The sequence below is a fragment of the Miniopterus schreibersii genome (genome assembly GCF_964146895.1).
Source record: "Miniopterus schreibersii genome assembly, chromosome: 10".
NCBI classification, from domain to species: domain Eukaryota; kingdom Metazoa; phylum Chordata; class Mammalia; order Chiroptera; family Miniopteridae; genus Miniopterus; species Miniopterus schreibersii.
Genome location: NC_138110.1, coordinates 59,482,288 through 59,500,598, shown reverse-complemented (window position 1 = coordinate 59,500,598; position 18,311 = coordinate 59,482,288). Strand labels below are relative to the sequence as shown.

Here is an 18,311-nt window from a genome sequence, read left to right as displayed (position 1 = left end):
CCCATGTAAGCACCACCCAGATCAAAATATAGATTATTCAGAGCAACTCAGAAGGTTCCCTCAGGCATGGAAGGAACCACTTTTAGTTGTAGATGTGTCAGCCTGATTCCTTCATTTTACTGATGAAAACCGGTGTCCTACAGAAGGCAAGTAATTTGCCCAACCACAGAGTAGTCTGTAAGGTGGGTAAAACACTGTGCTGTCCAATATGGAAACCACTAGCTACATGTGGCTATTTGAGCACTTTAAAAGCGGTTAATTCAAACTGAGATATGGTTATAAATTTAAGGTTTCAATATTTAGTTCAAGAAAAAGAATATAAATATCTCAAAAATTTTACATTGCTTACATGTTGAAATGTTACTTCAGATATATTGAGTTAAATAAACCTACTGTTAAAATTAAGTTCATTTTTTTAAATGGAGCTATTAGGAACTTTTAAATTAAATATGTGGCTTGCATTTTATTTCTGTTGGACAGCACTTGCCCAGAATATAAATCACAGAAAATATTATGATTTCATCTGTGTAATTATCAAATTTTCCCCCCGTTAGAATGTAAGCTTCACTGAAGGCAAAGATCAAATCTGGTTTTTTAATTATCATTGTATTTCCAGGGCTTAAGTATAGTAGGTACTCGATATATATTTGCTGAAGGAATAAATGGATAAACTCAGGGCAAAGTGCAGGGCTCTTTCCCCTATACCACATTGCCTTTAATCCATCCAGAGGGCTCTCTCTGCTTAAGACCTTACATAAAAATATAAGAATTATATTTTATTAATTAATAAATACAATATTATATTTAATTATATATAAGAATATAAACAGGGTCATCAACTTTTCCAAGTCAGTTCCTAATCTCATTCTCATGAGTAAACTTATTTCTATTTATTATCTCTCATTAGTTACTAAGTAGCTACAACAGGACTATTCCTCTAAAAGACAATTCCTGCTATAATTATGGAATATTCAGTCTAAATTGACAATTCTATCTCCATAAACAATCCTGCCCATTAAAAATCTACTAACAATAGCATGGTACAATGGAATGATTCCAACCTGGCCTGCCTCAACATCTCTTTTAGTAACTAAGATGGGAGAAAAGAAAACATACTTATCAAATTTGCAGATGACAAGAAGCTGGGCAAGAAGACAAATATGCTGGATGACCCAACCATGAACCAAAAATACTTCAACAAGATATTTCAACAGGCTGAATCTAACAGAATGAACCCGAACAGGAATAAATCTAAAGTCCTGTATTTCAACTTAAAAGAACAACTGTAGAGCCACAGGAGAGGTGAGTCATGCCTACCTATGTGTGAAAAAGTCTTACAGGCATAAGTAACAGTATATCTTTTAAGGGATCAAGAGGATGATGAGGTTGACCCCCAAATCAATGTGATTTTAGATACAGTAATGGAAATAGAGTATCTTCAATGTATAAAGTGTGATTTCCTACTCCGCACAGATCCGATTCTACTTGGAATACTGTCCATAGTTTTGAACATTATATTTTTAAAGGACAAAAGGAAGAGATGAAAGATCAGAAGATATTTAACCTGGAGAAAAACAGGAAAGTTGCCTTAAATATTGTAGAATACTGATTACACTGTCCAAGAGTTAGAATCAGAACCAATGGGAGGGCCATAGAAAGAGAAGAATTACTCAGCACTGAATACTGAAAACAAAACTTTCTAACAGGGGAGCTTCTGAATATTCAAATGATGGAATGGATAACCTCAAAAAGTAGAGAACTGCCCATTTCTGGAGGCTGAATAAATGTTTGGTGGGAACTCAGCTGACAATCTGATCTTTAATGTCCCTTCCAACCCTGGGATTTGCTGATGCTGTGATTCTAAATTTGTAGCCTCTGAACCCAGTTTGTGCCTAAGAAATAACACTTTGTGACAATAAAAACAGGTCATGGAAAAAGATTTGGCCACTTTATATGATATAGGGCATGTTCCAAGGCAGAAACAAACTGGGGTAAGTTCAACAGTTCTTTTCATAAGATTTTTTCTTAAAGTTAATCAAATCACTCATGTCAGCCTCTCACCTGAAAAGAGCTGTGTGTTTTGATGCTTGAGTGTCGTCAGAGGCCAATTCATCAACAGCAATAGTGAGGTAATGGAATTCTTCATTTATTTGAAAATTCTGTAGTTTGTTAATACACCTGCCCTCTGAGGTTTAAAAGGCACAGATTTTCTCAGGCCATAAACTTGCTAACTATATCAACATGGGTGAAGTGTTTTTTGTTTCACAGCTGTTTGTTTCATAGCCCTTACAGATAACAGTAGGCTCAAATGGTTATCTGGGTTGAAAAGATAAAGCAAATTGAAGACACTTTCAAGACTGTCCACTAACAATCAACTCAATGAACATAAACTGACTTCCTACTGTGTGAGGGAATATATATGGCTGTGGGGATTATTAGAATGATGGCTAAAAAAAGCCCAGCTTCCAAGGACCAGTTAGTCTCCCAGGGGAGACAAAATCCACCATATATACAAATAGCCCTAAAAGAGGTTCCTAGAGAAGTACAAAGTGCAATGGAGTTTGAGAGGATTACTTTTGGCTGAGTGGGATCAGAGAAAGCTTCATGGAACATGGAACATGGAACATTATACTGGGGCTTGGAAAGATGAGCTGAGGCTGGACAGGTAGAGACAAAAAATAAAGAGAATTTCCAGCAGACGGAACATCATGAGCAGGGCAATGGAAGAGCTCAACACATGTAAGGGAACAATGATTTTGTAGTAGGGCAGGTATAGGAAACAGAAAAGTGTGCCAGACAGGTCATAAAAGGCTTTGAAATGCCACGCTAAAAAAGTCTGGACTTTACCCAGTAGACAATGAGGAGCCACTGAAGAAGGGGTATAATAACGTTAGCACCTTGGCACTGATAGCAGATGAGTCTCTGAGACGTTAACCCTTTCTTTCCAGCCTCAGCCCTGAAATCAAACATTAATGTCACCAGGGTTGGAAAATGACAAAGTTAGTGAATATTTACTTGAATAGAACTATGGTATTCAGAATAGTCTGATCCAGAAATATAAGCTAACATGTGCATCTGCCTTTTTAGAGCTATGCAACCAGCAAAGTTTGTTATAACCTATATACCTATTTTTACTGATACTAACAATTAAGAAAATACAGTATGGATTCAAGCCTGCTAAATAAAAGGAGGGCAAATTCTTTTTTCTTTTTTTTTAAAATATATCTTTATTGATTTCAGAGAGAGGAAAGGAGGGGGAGAGAGAGAGAGATAGAAACATCAATGATGAGAGAGTCATTGATTGGCTGCCTAGCCCGCAACCCGGGCATGTGCCCCAACCGGTAATTGAACCCCAATCTCCTGGATCCTAGATCGATGCTCAACCGCTGAGCCACGCCCGGCTGGGTGAGGGAAAATTCTAATTATTCCTAAACCACTGTACCTAATTAGTTTAATAGACACTTAATTGATGCAAAACACTTTCAAATATAAAGCTCTATAGCAAATTTCATCACACATAACTAAAGTTATAAAATCAAAACGAAGAATCAGTGTTCTCAACAACAGGAAATATAATGAAGATTCCCATGAGTCCTACCAGTAAAATACAATTCTAATCTACAGGGCTGTCCATTCACCAGCACCATATTCAGCTAACTAAAAGTTCAACTAATTTTCTCCCTGAGTTTGTGAATCAAATTGTGTAGGTAGACAGATAAAGACAGAAAGCAGTCCTGTAGGGAAGAACTTTTGTATTTCCCACTTCAAGGAGAAAGCACAGCAGAAGGCGGGGCCCACATCTTATCGACAGCTGCCTGGAATGTCCAGACCAAGCGGACAAAGGTCAATTCTTAGGCCACCTGATCTTACAGTGAACACAGTCTACTCCTTTCTTTCTTTACAGTTTTGAATAGGTATACTTGTACATGGTAATAAAAACTAAGTCTCCTTCCTACCCACATCCCCCAGCCACCCTGTTCCTCTCCCTAAGGCAATCATAGTTCCTTAGGAATCCTATAATCCACAAACTTACATGAATATGTATTCTTTTTACATAAATGATAGCCTCCTTTTCCCCCATTTTCATAGTGATAGTCATTCTACACACACTGTTCTTACGTTGAGAAAATACTTAATCTGCTACAAAAAGATGTAGGTGAAGAAATCTCAACTCTGTTTCAACCACAAATACCACAGTCACTCCAGTAAAACCATTTTTTAGATGCCAGAGATAATAGATTTCCACTAATTGATATGGCAATTGTTAGGGTAACATCTGATCTAAGCTGAATTCAGCTTATCTGGCAATTTTTCCTATTCTAAAAATGACTAAGAAATAGGAAGAAAAAAATCCTTAATAGCAAAGTAAACAAGTGCTACAACTAACAGCTAAAATAACTATGTGCCAGGCACTGTGCTATGATTTAGAAGCAATATTTCATTTAATCCTTATAACAACTCTGTTAGGCTGGTATTCTTCCTGTCACCATCTTACAGATGAGGAAACTGAGTCTTAGAGAAGTAACTTGCCCAGAGTTACAAGCCTAGTAAGTGTCAAAGGAGATCTGAACCCTGATAATCTGATGCCAGTACTGTTTCTCTGCTTCCTTAATGACTAGAAGAAAACCTCCAGAATCCATCCACTCTATTTTTCACTTAATCCTCACAAGGGCAGTAATTTAAGTTTCAAAATTAGCATCACATTAGAAATAGTATATCGGAAGGAAAATAAAGACTGGCTAACTTGAGACAAGCATAACTACAACAACAAAAAGTAACTCCTGGCAGCCTAACAGGAAAAAGAGAAACTAAAAATGTATTTAAAACAGACCCCCAAAAATAGTACAACTGAGGTTGTACTATTACCACAGGGAGGGTAAGCCTACCCAATTCAACTCAAAGAAGACAGCCTGTCAAAATCAGTAAAAGTTACCAGAACTTCCTGAATCATCCAGAAAATGTTAAAGTATGTCAGAAAGTGAAAAGAAAAGGAGTGAAACAAATTCAAAATTGTAAACAAAAACAAAAAACAATTTGATGATCCTGGTATCCACTGTAAAACAAAGTCAACACTTGTCATTAAGTAAACTACTCCACAACTGAGAATACTGGGTTTAAATAAAAGAACAGAACAGCTCAACTCCAATTCACATCATGGATGCATTCCTCATAACAAACGCTTAATTAAATGTCAAGAGGTCAAATTACATTTTCCTATTGATTCAATTTCATAATTCCAGAGTTGTTCTGAGAGGAACAGAGAAGCAGGGAGGGAGGACTTTCATGCTGAAACATAATAAAAATTGCCCTTAAGAATGCAAAATAAACTTTATAAGGAGACAATTGGCCTGGCTGGCGTGGCTCAGCAGTTGAGCATCAACCTAGGATCCAGAAGATGGCGGTTGGATTCCCAGTCAGGGCACATGCCCGGGTTGCGGGCTGGATCCCCAGCAGGGGGCATGCAGGAGGCAGCTGATCAATGACTCCCTCATCATTGATGTTTCTCCCTCTCCCTTCCTCTCTCTGAAATCAATAAAGATACTTTTTTTTTTTTAAAAAAAGACAATTGTCTGCTCAGTTTTGCTGTGAACCTAAAACTGCTCTAAAAATAGTCTATTTATAAAAATCTTTTTAAAGAGACGATCTAGATTAAGACGACAAAAATATTTTAAAATGAAAACTGATTACCTGGAAGAAATATATAAAAATAATAAAAGACTGAATGTTTAAAAAACAGAAAGACAATCTAGTAATAAAAAAAATTCTTGCATTAAATATTTAATTTAATCATTCACTTATCAAGTATTTACTAAGTACCTACTCTGAGTATAGACAATCTGTGTATGCTCTGTTTAGGAACAATTCCAGTTGCCCTTTCAAGTTTGATAATGTTCTTAAACCTACAATTTATTATTAAGGTTTTAAGCTTCACAGCACTATCCTTGTGTCTCAGTGATTCCAGTGGCTCATAAATAATACCGATCTCTTTTACATATAAGGAAAGCAAAAAAATCCAGCTAGCAACATAAAGAAAAAAAAGAGTGTTCAAGCCCTTGTCTAATTTCTCCCTAGTATCTCTAAAAAGCAAGCATAGAGACGAGAAAAGGGAAGAAAGGCTGACCAGGAAACTCAAAACGTAAAGGGTTAAGATATAAATTCTGCCTTGTGGCAAATAACTTATTAATAATATTAATAACTCATTAATATTAATATGAGACTTGTCACTATAAGATACATTTGCATTCACTATGTCTTTCTGTTAGGTAACCACCTATCTAGTGTAACTGTCCCATTTCACAGAAGACAAAACTGATGCTCTGAGGAGGTTAAGTAGCAAGGTTGCACAGTGGCAAAGGGAGGAGCTGGAATGAAGCCTGAGCTTCCCTTCCCTCTTTCCCCCACACCACAGTGTCTCCCAGTGCAGTGTAGTGTCAGCATTAGCTGTTTTCCCCATTCTGTGATAGCACAGCTCCAAGAGCCTCTTCCTGCTGGATCAGACAAGGGGGAAGACAACACTGCCTGCAGAGTTCAAAGGAACAAGACTTTCCTAGCCATGCTTTCCTCCTCTCTGCCTAAATCTGGGAGAAAAGAATTCTTGTTATTCCTGATGCTGACCTCCTGCCATGTACTGGCAGCTATGAGCATCCTGTCTCACTTGCTCTGTTTGGGCCTCTGACAATACCAGTTGTGTTTTGGCGTTGGTTTCTCCCTGATGGTAGTTTATAAGCTGCTCAGAGCAGATTTGAGTTGAATTAAATAACGACTAGTGGGCACTCGGGGAGGCTTGTTACTCTGGCTGCTATGAAGGAATCCCAAAGGGGACTTTCACGTAGCTTGTTTCCTGTACTCTGCCACCACCTGAGGCCAAGAAAGCGGAGCCTACATGGCCACACTCAAGCCTCAGCAATGTGCTAATGAATGAGTTATTTATTTGTGAGCTGGCATGCTGACCCTTTCCCGGGGCTGTGTACATGGCTATCTCCACCTGGTTTCCTAAACTCCCTCCCCACGGAGCCTAACCTTTATGTGGGGAGCACGGGGGACACAGGGACAGTCTGTGGGCAAACAGACAAGTGGGGTGAGGCACTTCCTGAAGCCATCTCACCTGACAGTGAGCCTCCTCCAAGAGCTACACCTGGCCTGAGACCTGCCTGTCAAGTCCACTATAAAGAACAAGCTCCAGGGTAGCAGGTACCGGTGTTCATAGGTTAAGCAGTGTTAGTAAAATGATGCTGCACAGGCCTTTGGTTTGTGCTAAAAGCTCACGTGTGAGTAGACAGAGCGATTCTGGCTGCAGGAGGAAGAAAAAGGATGTGCACATGGCCAGGGCTCACCATATATAGCAGGTCTGGAGCTGCTGGAATCCAGCATGAGTTCAAAAGCCCTACAGCTACATCAAAACTGCAGTAGTGGTTTTAAAGAGCCCTCTTGCAAAGGGTGGGAGTGTTTGCCAGGGCAGTTCTCTGGCTGGACTGAGACTGGTTTCCAACCCCTTCCCACCTCCACACTTTACTTCTCTTCTTTCCCAAAGGCTTCTTCCCCTAGGCTTATAAAAACATTTCTGTGCTTCCCCATCTTAAAATTAAAAATAACAAAATGCACCCCCATCCTGTTTTTCCCTCTAGTGATCATCCTCTCATCCTTCTTTCCCACTTGGAACATCTTTAAAAATAGTTTACAATTATTTTTCCCCCTCTTAATAATGCCTTACAACCGGTGTCCTCTGGTTCTAGCCCCCAGAGGCCAATGTAACTGCTTTCCTTGACCATCCCCAGGAAGCCCCCTTCCCCCTGTGCTCCCATAAGATCTGTATGTCTGCTGAATGCACTTATCACCCTGTACTATTTTCAGGTTTACTTGTTGCCTTGCCCAGGACACAGACAGTAAGTGCCAAGAAACACAGTTTTATATAGTTGGTGGTAGGTGCTGTGTTCTTCTTATTCAGAGGAAGCAACCCCCACTGTCCTGTGACCACCAAAAGGGACACTCCAGCAGGAAGCAGAGTGCTGCAGAAGAAGCAGTTCACATAGCTTTGCATTTGAGTCTTGGATCCTTCATTACTGGTGAAGAGGGCTGAGACAAATCCTTTAAAATTTCTCGAATTGTCTTCCCACTTGTAAAATGGGGGGTTGGACTAGATCTGTGGGTGTGTTTTTTGTCTTGTTTTGGGTTTTTTTGTTAATCCTCACCCAAGGACATTTTTTCCATTGATTTTGAGACAGAGTTGAAAGGGAGGGAGGGAGGTGGAGAGAGAGGAGGAGAGAGAAAGAAAGAGAGAGAAAAACTGATGAGAGACACATCAATTGGTTGTCTCCTGCATGTATCCCAACAGGGGCCAGGGATCAAACCTGCAACCCAGGTACATGCCCTTGACCGGAATTGAACCCGAAACCCTTTGGTGTGCGGGCTGATGCCCCAAACACTGAGCCACACCGGCCAGGGCTAGATATACAGTTTTAAAACTGCGTTCTGAGTTTCCACCGAGCTATGTAAGGGTCCCTTTATCAGTGGGCATGTTGTGAAGACCTGAAGTGAGATCATTCCCACTTCTTTAACCCAAGTAGCAATTCTTTTATCTGTTCATACATTGTGGCTGAACATACAATTTCACTTAAGAAAAAAAACTTCACTGGTAAAAAGATTGAAAACTACTAGGTCCCTCTGCCTGGAATGGTTTTTCATCTACTCTCTGACTTACTAACTTCTAGTCATCATTCAGTGATGACTTCTACACATCTCTTCAGTGAAGCCCTCCCTGATTGACCCATACTTCCCAACTAAATTATGTGCCCCTCTACTCCCACAGAGCCCCATAATTTCCTCTCAGGACACCTATCCCAGTTGTATTTTATTAGTGATTTGTTTATTGTCTCTCTTCCAACTCTAAGTCCTGTGAGGGCAAGGAAAAAATCTACTGCATACAGTAGGTCCAATTACAAGATAAATGCTATAATTTTATGGAGTTGTGTTTAAGAATAAGCAGGTACTTAACTCAGTAGTATTAATATTAAATATTATTACATTAATAAATATTTATTTAGCTAGCTAGTTTGGTAGTTTTAATTACCAAAGAGGAAAACAACTTAATACTTTGAGCTAGCCAGACCCACACTTAAATTTTCTCTCCACCATGTACTAACTAGTCCTTTGGCCAAGTTCTCTGACTTCTCTAAGTTTCTGATCCCTCATATGTAAAACAGAAATAAAGTAGTTACAAGAATGTGTGAGATAACATATGTAAATAAATAAAAGGTAATATATATAAAGGACCTACTACTTATATTTATGATAAACAACTTTGAAATAATTTTTTAAAATACAAAATGCATTTTACTCCCTCTCCACTCCATTATAGGCATATTTTAATTTTATTTGTCCCATTGCATTTTCTTAAATTAATTTGTGCATTTAGAAGGCACTAGTGTTCCACGACAAACTTTAATAGGGGAGTCCCTACAAATATATTAACATTTATAATGCCAACATAAATTCCAACTATATACACCCCACAGCCCAGAGAAACTCAAGCAGAAGCAGAGATTTGCCACTCTCGCCTGGTCAATAGGCATCGCCAGGACCCTTCCAATTGCCACAGGAGTCAAGTCAGATCTATCAATTATTTTATAAACATTTATTGATGAAAACTAAGAGTTAAGAGATGGGGCTAAGGAGAAGAAATAGCTCATTTACATATCTTTCTTAAAAGGTAATAATTTCATCATCCACAAAGAAGACTGATACATACACAATAAAATATATAAAAATGTATGTGATGAGTGCTATAATAGAGGTATCTAAAATACTAACGGAACACAAAAGAGGACTAACTGCCTTTAGAGGGAAGGAAAGGCTTCAAAGAGGAGATGATATCTGAGTTGCATAATGAATGAAAAACAGGAGTTTGTCAGGTAGAGAGGAAGAAGGCCTTCTAGGCAGAAGAAACCTTTGTGCAGAAGACCTGACATTTCCATTATATAGTTTTGCAGAGGAAGGAGTGGTGGTGGTAGTGGGACTTAGAATGGTACCAGAGGAAACTAGTAAAGGAGTAGCATATTTGATAGGATAGGAATGCCATGCTAAGAAACATACATTATCCTCAGAACAATGGAGAATATTAAGGACTGTGTGTGTGTGAACTGATCCAATTTGCACTGAGAAGCATTAATTAATATTCAATATTATTAGGTTAATTGGCACAGGGAAAGGAAGGTTGCAGGCCAAAGATCGGTTTTGTTTATAACCCAGTAAATCAACTGATTGGGTGACACCTTGAATTTTTGTTTAAAATAAATTCAAAAGGAAGAGAAAATATCAAAGATTATCTGACATTGTAAGGATGTTTTATAAAACTATTGTATCAGATACCTGTGTATTCTGAGTCACAAAGTAAAATGCATTTGTTACTAAGGGTCCTGGTTAAAAAGACTTTGAGTTGGTGACTGGTGACTAACCAGATGAAGGGAGTGAGGGAAAAGTCGAGGACTCCCAGGTTTCTGGTGTGCGTACCTGAATAGATCATAACACCACTGACCAAGACAGGGAAGAGGAGGAGGCCTGCCTTTATCAAGTCCTTGTGGGGATACTGGATAGCCCAGACAGCAACCTCTCTCAGCACTTTTTCAGCAGCTACAGTCAATACTAATCCTGTTCAGCAAAGACAAAGGACACAGTCATTGCAGCTGCAAGTTCACATGAATACACACTGATAAGGACCCTCTGGAGGTATCCCAGTCTTAAATCCCCATGCACAGAAAAACTTGGGAACTAGAGGAATCAGACAGGAAAGGAAAAGATCAACACCTCCTCCAGGGAACTAACAGGATGTGAGAAATCCTGCCCATGTTCTAAGAGCCAATGGGGAGCCATCACCCTTGGGAACCCAAGGAGGGTTTCTGGAAAGTCCACTGCCAGGGTGGTTCTGTTTATTAGGCAGTTTGGGGTGGTTGTTTTTTGGGGGGGATTCTTGCTACTTTAATGACTGCTTTCTAAGCCTCACCACTTCTCCCTCACACTACCACCTACAGGAGGCATTTCAATCCCTATACATCTCTAGCGAGTCCACTGAGTCCTTGGACTTGACTATCCCTTAGTTACCCTCCTTGGAGCTTCAGACTAACAGAAAAGGGTTAGAGAACACAGCTTCTCCACAGACGGGGTGAATCCATTACTCCTCCTAACACCCATATCCCTTAGAAGAGAGTTCCCCATGTCTTCTTGGAGGATCACAGCACAAATGAGTACCTTTCTGGTGGCTCTTCCCACTATGTTCCTCCACAAACCTGCCCCAGACACTTCGGACAACTGGCTGCCTTAAATACTCCATGTTCTTTTTCAGCCATTTTAAGTGTACAATTTAGTGGCATTAATTACATTGACAATGTTATGCAACCATCACCACTATTTATTTTTAAAACTTGTCATCGCACAAACAATTCCTTACCATTAAGCAATAACTCCCAGTTCCTGTATCCTCTCAGCCCCTGATAACCTCTAATTTACTTTCTGTCTCTAAGAATTTGCTTATTCTAGGTACTTCACAGAAGTAGAATGATATACTATTTGTCTTTTTGTGTCTGGCTTATTTCACTTTCCAGGATCTTGTCTATGATCTATGTTTAGCTCCTGAGATCCCCTCAACCTAAAATGCCCCTTTCTTTGACAGAAATTCTCCTCACCCTCCATGGTGAAGCTCAAATGTCACCTCTACCACAGAGCCACTCTTTATCCAACACTCCCTACCACCACCACCACCAAATCTAGATTTAGTCACACCTCCTCGTGCTTCCATAGTAGCTGCTGGTACCTTGGGCACATCACTTGTTTCACTGTCATCCATTACAGGCAATTGTACTTTACTTCTGTTTTCCACTAGACTAAGTTTCCTGAAGATGCACACCATGTCATATCCTTCTCTCCAATGCCCCACAATCCTTAACACACAGTAGGTCCTCAGTTTGCTGGTTAAAACTGAAAAGCTACTGATTCATTCCACCAGAGCCTGCAGGTCATGAAAGCGAAGGGGGGCAGGGTAGAGCGGAGATCAAGGGCAGATTTGCAGCAGACTGCCTCCCTCCTCCCACTTAACTGGTGGTGGTACTCCCCACTGCTCTAAGAAATTAAACCAACCTCAGCAAGGAAGACTCAGCCGACATGTTTGGAAACGGTGGTCAACTTGAAAGAACTGCAAGTAGTTTCAAGGTTCTCCCAGCTGCTATTAGTCAGGTATTGACCTTGGGATGTGGTCACAGGGATTATATATTTTATTTTGCCATCCACTCCCTCTAACACTCTGATACCTCTAACTATATGGGCAATAAAGAGTCTTTCATACAGCCTCTGAATATTATCTTTGAGCTCCTCTGGGAACAGCCCAGCCCCTCAACCCTCCCGCCTTTTCAGTGAGTAATTCCACAGTGCCACCTCTGCAGTCCTCCCCTCTTGAAAAAGTAGTTTTTCTCTCAATATATCCAGCTTCCAGCCCTGAAGCTTTTCCTAACCTTCACCATTCAGACAGGGTAATTTGCCTTCTCAGCTGCCTGACTTAAAAGACATGGCACATTTCAAAGAAACAGGTAGAGCTAGTAAAGGTTTTGATAGTTGTGGTTTCCACTGTGATCCCATAAGCACTACTTACTCAGAATTATTATAGAACTTAGCCATTCTGATTTACAACTGACCACTATCCATGTCTTATCTCCCTCATTAGACTGTGAGCTTCTTAGAACTATTGCTAGTTTCTTGCAAACTGCCCAGGACATAGTGTGCACTCAATAAACTACGAGCTTAGAGGGAAAAAACAAAAACATAAAGTGAACTGCCACCTTAGGTTCCTTAGCCAATTTCAGTGACTGAGTTCAGAAGAAGAAATATTTCAGAGGTGATCAAAACCAAAAAGTCTTTATATAGTAGTCAGTCCTGTGATGCAAAGCTCAGCTGAAGGCAGTCTCAAACAAGGGTCCTTTTGACAGGGCAACCATTCCCCACGTTCCTCAGATACTCACTATGGTCAAAGTAGTAAACTTAGTTCTCCAGAATTTACTTTCCCAAGGCCTGGCAGTTCAATAAATACATTCCCCAGCCCCCACTTCAATGTCTCTCCTATATCCTTCTGACCTTTAATACTGTGTAACATTAGATGAAAAATTAATTTTTTTTGGCTACTTATTTTGCAGCTGAAGAAAAAATATACTGTTTAAGGTGTTAAATATTTTTACATGCAACAAACCTGGCATGAATCTAACCTGTATGCACATTTTAGAGGTACAGGCGTAAATGTCAGTGCTGTAATTTGTTATAGGTTTCTGATGACCAGCAATGAAAATGACCACGGATTCTCACAATTCAAACCACTTTTACGTAAATGTGAACTTTCCTAAAACAGCCAAGGGAGAGAACTTTCCATCTAAGCTCATAGAGTCTCTTAGAGATACTGATAGAATAGTTCATTGGGTTAGGTGTTCTTTGAGAAAATCCTGCAAATATTAGCTTCTTTCTGGGACTATGCTTTGACCTTTACTAAAAATGTGCTTCAAGACACCAGTTATTAAAATGAAAGGAACAGTTTTTAATGCCTGAACAACTGCCATTTCATAAATCAGCCCTGCAGAAGGCTATACGTTACAAGTCAGCAGTGTTTAAAGAAAATACATTTGGTAACTTCACTTAAATTGCTCACTGCCCTAGCCAGTTTGGCTCAATGGTTAGAGCATCAGCCCACGGACTGAAGGGTCTCAGGTTCGGTACCAGTCAAGGGCATGTACCTTGGTTGCAGGTTCCATTTCTGGCCACGGTTAGGGCGCATGTGGGAGGCAACCAACTGATGTGTCTCTCTCACATCAATGTTTCTCTCTCTCCCCCCCTTCCACTCTCTCTGAAAAGCAATAGGAAAAAATATCCTGTAGTGAGGATAACAAAAAAAAATTTTTTTTTTAAATTGCTCACTTACCAGACATGAAGGAGAGTTATAAGAAACCATGAATTGAATGTATCAGGCATCTGACACCCTAGAAAATAACAATAAAGTATAAATATGTATGGGTTCAGAGGAGAAATATCAACTATATTTTAAATACTGGTAGGAATCTGTTCAACTAAAATATATGACAGTTACAGTACTTTCTGATTATACTATCAGAGTGAGCCAGGAAAACCACAGGGCAAGACCACAAAATGAAAGAGCACTGAATGTAGCCAGACAACCAGCCTTCTAGTCCTAGCCATTATCACCTTGCAGTGCAGCCTTGGGTAAATCAATTCTCTTCTCAGGTCCTCAGTTTTCTCACTTTGTATAATGTGGCCTAGATGATCTCGATGGTTCCTTCCAACTTCCATGTGATTCTGTTATTTTCCCTTCCTAGTCTCAAATTCTTCTGGGAAACTAGGCAGACACCACCTTGCCTACTCCACTTAAGTACAGGCTTTTTTCACTTGAGCCCCACTGAAAAGTCTAAATTCTTCTAGTCTCCTGTTCCTGTCTTCTTTCCTTAAGGTGACGCAGTGTGCTACTAATGATTCACCCAAAATAAATAACCAGAGAAAGAAGCAAGCTCTAGGGAGCTGTAGCTGACTAAGAAAGGAAACCATTTCTAACAAAAGGCTGTTTATCACCTCCAGGAATGACAAAATGGGCAGGACTTATCCTGGCTGAAGATATCAAAAATCAGGTCAGTGCTCAGGCATCCAAGTCTCTCAATTCTCAGATCTCTAAGAAATGCCTCTGGCAGGATGAGGGGTCCCTCACTGGACATACCCCCTTATAATATGACAGGGAGAAAAGCTGAAAGAAGAGGATAAGAGAGAATCAGTGGGTAGAATCTGTCCCATGGAACAGTGACTCAAGAAGTAAGTGGTACCTTCTGCCTTTCAGGGAACCATGAAGTACACAGTGTACTACGTGGTAACCAACAGGGGTAATCAGGAGGGAACACAGAGCAGGGCCCCTGTGAGGTATACTAACACGCCAATTACAGTAAAGAGCTATAATCCACTGAGGGCTTACTAAGTGCCAGACATTATAATAGGTGCTTTACATACACTGGCTCAATGAGTCCTCCCAATGGTCCTATGAAGTGGGTGGGTACTGATATCATCCCCAATTGACAGGTGAGAAAACTGACTCTTAAGAGAGATTAGGACAATTGCCCAAGGTCATAGCTATGAAATGAGACATGTGGGTCAAATTCAGATCTGCTTGATTCCAGACACTGTGGTCTTAATTGGCAACTGCCTCTCTAATACTAATATCAGAAACTAACATTCACTAAGGGCCCATACGACATGCCAGGTCCACTTCTGGTCATGTCAATACATTATCTCACTTAATCCTCACTTGAACCCTGAAGGGAGGCATTATTATCCTCATTCTAGAGATAAGGAAATGGGCTCAAAAAGGCTAAGTAACTTATGGGCAGCCACAATATTAATGAGCTAGTGGCTGGGTTGCAGTTTAAGTCCAGGTCTGTCACAAAGTGACACCAAAATATTCTGGTGAGCTTACTGGGAGGTGCCCAGCAGCTGTCAAGTGGACTTCCTCTTGGAGCCCAGCAGGAGGGAGGTGAAGGCTGGCCTGGCTGGCCATACAGCTATTAAGACACATGCCATATGAGAGTAGGCCAACCACCCTCCACCTAGAACAAGAATAGCCATGAGAAACTCTCAAGCCCGGATCTGAAGTTGGGTCTTTTTTGGATGCTAGAACAAAACATTAAAAAGAAAAGTTTTCTTGGAAGTCTGTCTTTCAATCTGGAAAATGAAATTTGGCTGCTTCTAAAGGACAATCTGTTCAATTGCTACCTCTACATCAAAGCTTCTCAGCAGCCTCCAGGAGCCTTTCCAATTTTCTCAGAGAGGGAATCAGTTCTTGGGCTGGAAAGCACAGACAGACAGACAGGCCAGCAGCTGGACTTGGGTCATACTTTTTCCCTTCTGGGGGTCGGCTCAGGGCTGAGGATGGGAAAAGACCTGGCATATGATTGACTCCCTGTACCCACTGGGGTCAAAACCCACAGTGTAAAGCCCTAAAAAACAAGACCACTGAATGTTTGACTGTGAGCAACACAAAAACACAGCAGATTCTTTAGCTCAATGAAAGGAGTTTAAACACTTCAAAGTTAAAACCTGCTGTAGTCTTTTGCCATAATCACACTTTGCTCCAATAAACACTCAGTGCATTATTTTCTGAGACTAGGTCCTTTCTTCCTCGACACCGAGTTGGATAAAATTAAGTAATTCATTACTGTTATAGGGCACAGTATTAACATAGTTGTTTGTTTAATGTAGGCTCTGGGGTCTCACTCACTACATGACTTTGAGTCAAGTTACTTAGCCTCTCAGTGCCTCAGTTTTCTTCTCTGTAAAAATGGGGAGAACAAGAGAACCTACCTTAATAGGATTTTTGTGAGGATTAAATAAGACCTGTAAAATATTTAGCAAAATAGTTAGTATTTAATAGGTACTCAATAAATATTCAGTGTTGTTGGTTTCCAGTGAGTTATTTAAAAGTTAGAGGTTAAATTATCTTTGGAAAAACTCACTAATTGTGGAGGGTGGTTGGCCTACTCTCATATGGCATGTGTCTTAAGACTGTGTCAATAAAATGATGAACTTCAATCACTGACTCATTCATTAAAGAGTCTCCTCTCAAAGTATTATCTCTTAAGGCCTAACAACAAAACAGTCTGCAGACAGCAGTATGGAATTAAACACTAACTTTACTGATTAGCCACCTCTGATCCAAAGTGCTCTTTATAACAGAACTGATCTCCAAAAGACCAGTTAGCAAAGCACTGCCTGCTAACAGAGGGTAGGCTCATTCATGCACAACAGTGGGCTGCTAAGGTATCTCAGTAGTCAGAATTCCCAATATCTAGCTCTCTGGATCAAGATCCTTGAACACTTTGGCTCTGAGATGACAGGTCTACTTTGGCATTTTATGGGGTGCTGTCCAAGAGGCTGATGTGCATACTGTTTACTCTCAAGTACACTGTGGGTAAACAATTCATTCTTTTTTAAAAAATAATACTTTATTAAATTTTGGGGGTAACAATGGTTGATATGAACATATAGGTTTCAGGCTTGAGTTTCTATGTTACAAGATCTGTATATTGCTCTATGTGAACAATTCATTCTTATACAATCTTCATGAAATAGCACTGGCCTTGTTTCTGTTGGAGTGAGGATGACACTGATAAGCTACCTGAGACTCTGTTATTTTAAAAAATTACTAAACTCTCAGAACACTAAAAGTGAAGCCCTAAAATACCAAAACCCAAGGTACCAATGGCCACTTGAAAGGTGTAATATTGATACATATATATACACATATGTGTGTGTGTGTGTGTGTGTGTGTGTGTGTGTGTATTCTCTTCTTTTACCCCAAACCTGTCTGGCCTACTCTTTAGAACCTAGGATGCAAAAAAAGTCAGTCTCATTATTTCATAGTTATTCTCTATCTGCCTCCAAATAGTATTTTCAGATTGGCTCCCTTTTTTATTTACTAGCCACAGTTTGAAACCACTATGGTTTGATTTTAATATTTAATCTACCCACAAATGACAAAGATGGATCACAATGGAGCATAATACAAATGAATACTCTATGGTTCTAAAAGGCAGTTCTCAAACTGAGTCTTAGAAAACCTGAAGTAAGAGTGGTGTCACTGAAAATGTACTGCCTCCCTACTTAGCTACTTTAATGGACAAAACTAGAACAAAGCTCACTGAGATGTACATACTTCAATATATATAAACATCAATTTACTATACTAAGAGAACATCTCATAAGCAGTTCTCATTTAAGTATATTTTTATAACTAGTTTACAACAGATTATAAATTGAAACTTAAATATGTCTCATTATTCCATACTATAATATTAACTCAAGAATTTTCAATAATGAGAACTGGCTAAGACAAAGATAGCTAGTAAACATCATTTCAAAATAATTATAATAATTTCTGAGTTAATTATTGAATCAAATATTAAACAGATGTCTGAGGATGAGGTTTTAATATCTGGTAACAAATACTTAAGCACATGGGTTCAAGAAACTACTTAAGAAAAATCCAGCTTCTAATATTAATAGTTTCTTCATCACATAGAGAAAGAATTTTTTCCTTTCAGATTAATTTTTCCTAAAATGAGAACCTGTTAGAGATTAAAAAACAGCAGGAAAGTTTCCTTTCTTTACTATAAACAAATAAGGAATGGAAGGTGGATACTAAATCAGGATGACAAGTTAGTATGATATTTTAAATTTATATTATAGCAATCTGCTAAAATAGTAAAAATAAACAAAACTTGCATTTGGTTTTA

General features: G+C 39.4%; 1 protein-coding gene across 2 annotated transcripts in view; it reads right to left on the bottom strand.

Annotated features, from left to right (window-relative positions):
- The window catches only part of UQCC1 (ubiquinol-cytochrome c reductase complex assembly factor 1), a 93,140-nt gene that overhangs the window by 43,616 nt on the left and 31,213 nt on the right, over positions 1–18,311 (bottom strand). For both annotated transcript variants that reach the window (XM_081149298.1, XM_081149299.1), the window contains one exon: positions 13,946–14,003. In XM_081149298.1, the coding sequence (XP_081005424.1) occupies positions 13,946–14,003 (58 nt within the window). The remainder of the gene's footprint in view (positions 1–13,945; positions 14,004–18,311) is intronic.